At 43.8% G+C, this 1597-nt stretch overlaps 1 protein-coding gene across 2 annotated transcripts in view; it reads left to right on the forward strand.

The window, feature by feature from the left end:
* ttyh3b (tweety family member 3b) overlaps positions 1-1597 on the forward strand; it is a 23693-nt gene that overhangs the window by 15486 nt on the left and 6610 nt on the right. The window contains exon 13 of one of the 2 annotated variants that reach the window (XM_020622735.1): positions 1376-1549. In XM_020622735.1, coding sequence (XP_020478391.1) covers positions 1376-1549 — 174 coding nt within the window. Of the gene's footprint in view, positions 1-1375; positions 1578-1597 lie in introns of both variants that reach the window. The other variant, XM_020622736.1, reaches the window with a different exon arrangement.

The raw sequence follows: 1597 nt of genomic DNA on the forward strand, positions 1-1597 counted from the left end.
ATTTGGAAATACTTTGGGCTTCAGCGAATGATGGTGGATTTTGAACGACCGTATGGTCAGATAAACGACTCTTTCAATTAGCCATTCAAACCATCAAATCAGTGTGAAGAGCTCTGGATTATACATGCAGTGATGGTGTTCACTCTGGTGAACGATCTGAATTATGAAACACAGCTGTGCCATAATAGTTGTGCTTTATGGTTGTCGGCAGGCGTGAATTACCAGCAGTGCTACTGTATGGCCCAGCAGGTATTAAATAATAATCCATAATGTCCCTGAATTTATCAGTAATCAGTACTCAAAGGGTTGGTTGCTTCTTAGGCTTCTGTGCTGAGTCTGTTCACAGGTTGCACAGCTTAAAGCCATTCTGGTTGAATGAATGAAACACCTCCATCCGGTGGCCAGTCGGGTAGTAACATCTTCTCTACCTTGTTGTCAGTGTTAACACAGGGCCCTGCTAAAACAGTCTTCATCCAGAGCCCTCCCTCTTTACTTCTTTGAAATAATTCCAGCTTGATGCGACTTTGTTAGTATGTGAACAGCTCGTATATAATGCCCAAAAACAACAAATTAGAAAAAAATAGTCTTAATAATAGGGCCTAAATATGCACATGTACATGTATTTTGTGACTGGTTATACATTGTAGAAGCCAGTACATTTCTGTAGCCAGAGATCCAACTTCCAAATCAGCACATATCTTATTTGATGCCTCATTCTGTTACGTTGCTGGCCGTTTTACATTTTTGACCATTTTATGTCTAAAATGGTTTGCCCAACCAGTCATATTATCTCCTTTTTTCCTGACGTTTTTGCTTTAATTTCCATGGAGCACTCAGAGATGCATGAATTATATCAAGGGAAATAAATGAAATGTGACGTTGTTTGGACAATATGAAATGGACAGTAAATACCAGGAGCGAGCCTTCTATGCCAACAGAGGACTGCATGAAGAAAACTGCTGCATGTGTTTGCGTACTAAGAGAACTTTGAGAATTCTGAAGAGTCTGGTATCTTTTTGGAGTTTGTTATTAAGTAACCACACACAGGCAAACCAAAAACTGTGTCAGTGGTCCTCTCTGGGCTGTGCAGTAATATTAGAGACCATTGTGCTTGTAATAGACCTGTTTTGTAGATGAATGCCACCCATGCTTCTTTTCTTCTTGTTCAGCTGCTTTGTGGCTGGAGGCATGTCCTAATCCAGTCTTTTGTATCAGGGGACTCCTCATAGTGCAAGTACACCTTCCCTTCTCCTAACCTCCTCTTCAAACACTTGTTTACACTCTGTTGTCTCTCTCGGATCTCCTCCCCCTCTACCTTTTCCCCTTCTATCCATCATGCCCTCTTATGCCCTGCCCTTACCCTGACCAAATGAAGGACGGATGAGGAAGACGGAGAGGACGAGTCGGGTGCCTCAAGGGGCGGTGTGCACGATAACCTGTACCGCGTTCACATGCCCAGTCTCTACAGCTGTGGCTCCAGCTACGGTAGCGAAGCTAGCCTGCCCGCTACAGCCCACACTGTCAGCAATGCCCCCGTCACTGAATACATGTGAGTTAGCACCCACCGCTAGCTAGAGGCTAGCCGGATCAAAAAACC

The sequence above is a fragment of the Monopterus albus genome, unplaced genomic scaffold (assembly GCF_001952655.1).
Source record: "Monopterus albus unplaced genomic scaffold, M_albus_1.0 scaffold288.1, whole genome shotgun sequence".
Classification (NCBI taxonomy): domain Eukaryota; kingdom Metazoa; phylum Chordata; class Actinopteri; order Synbranchiformes; family Synbranchidae; genus Monopterus; species Monopterus albus.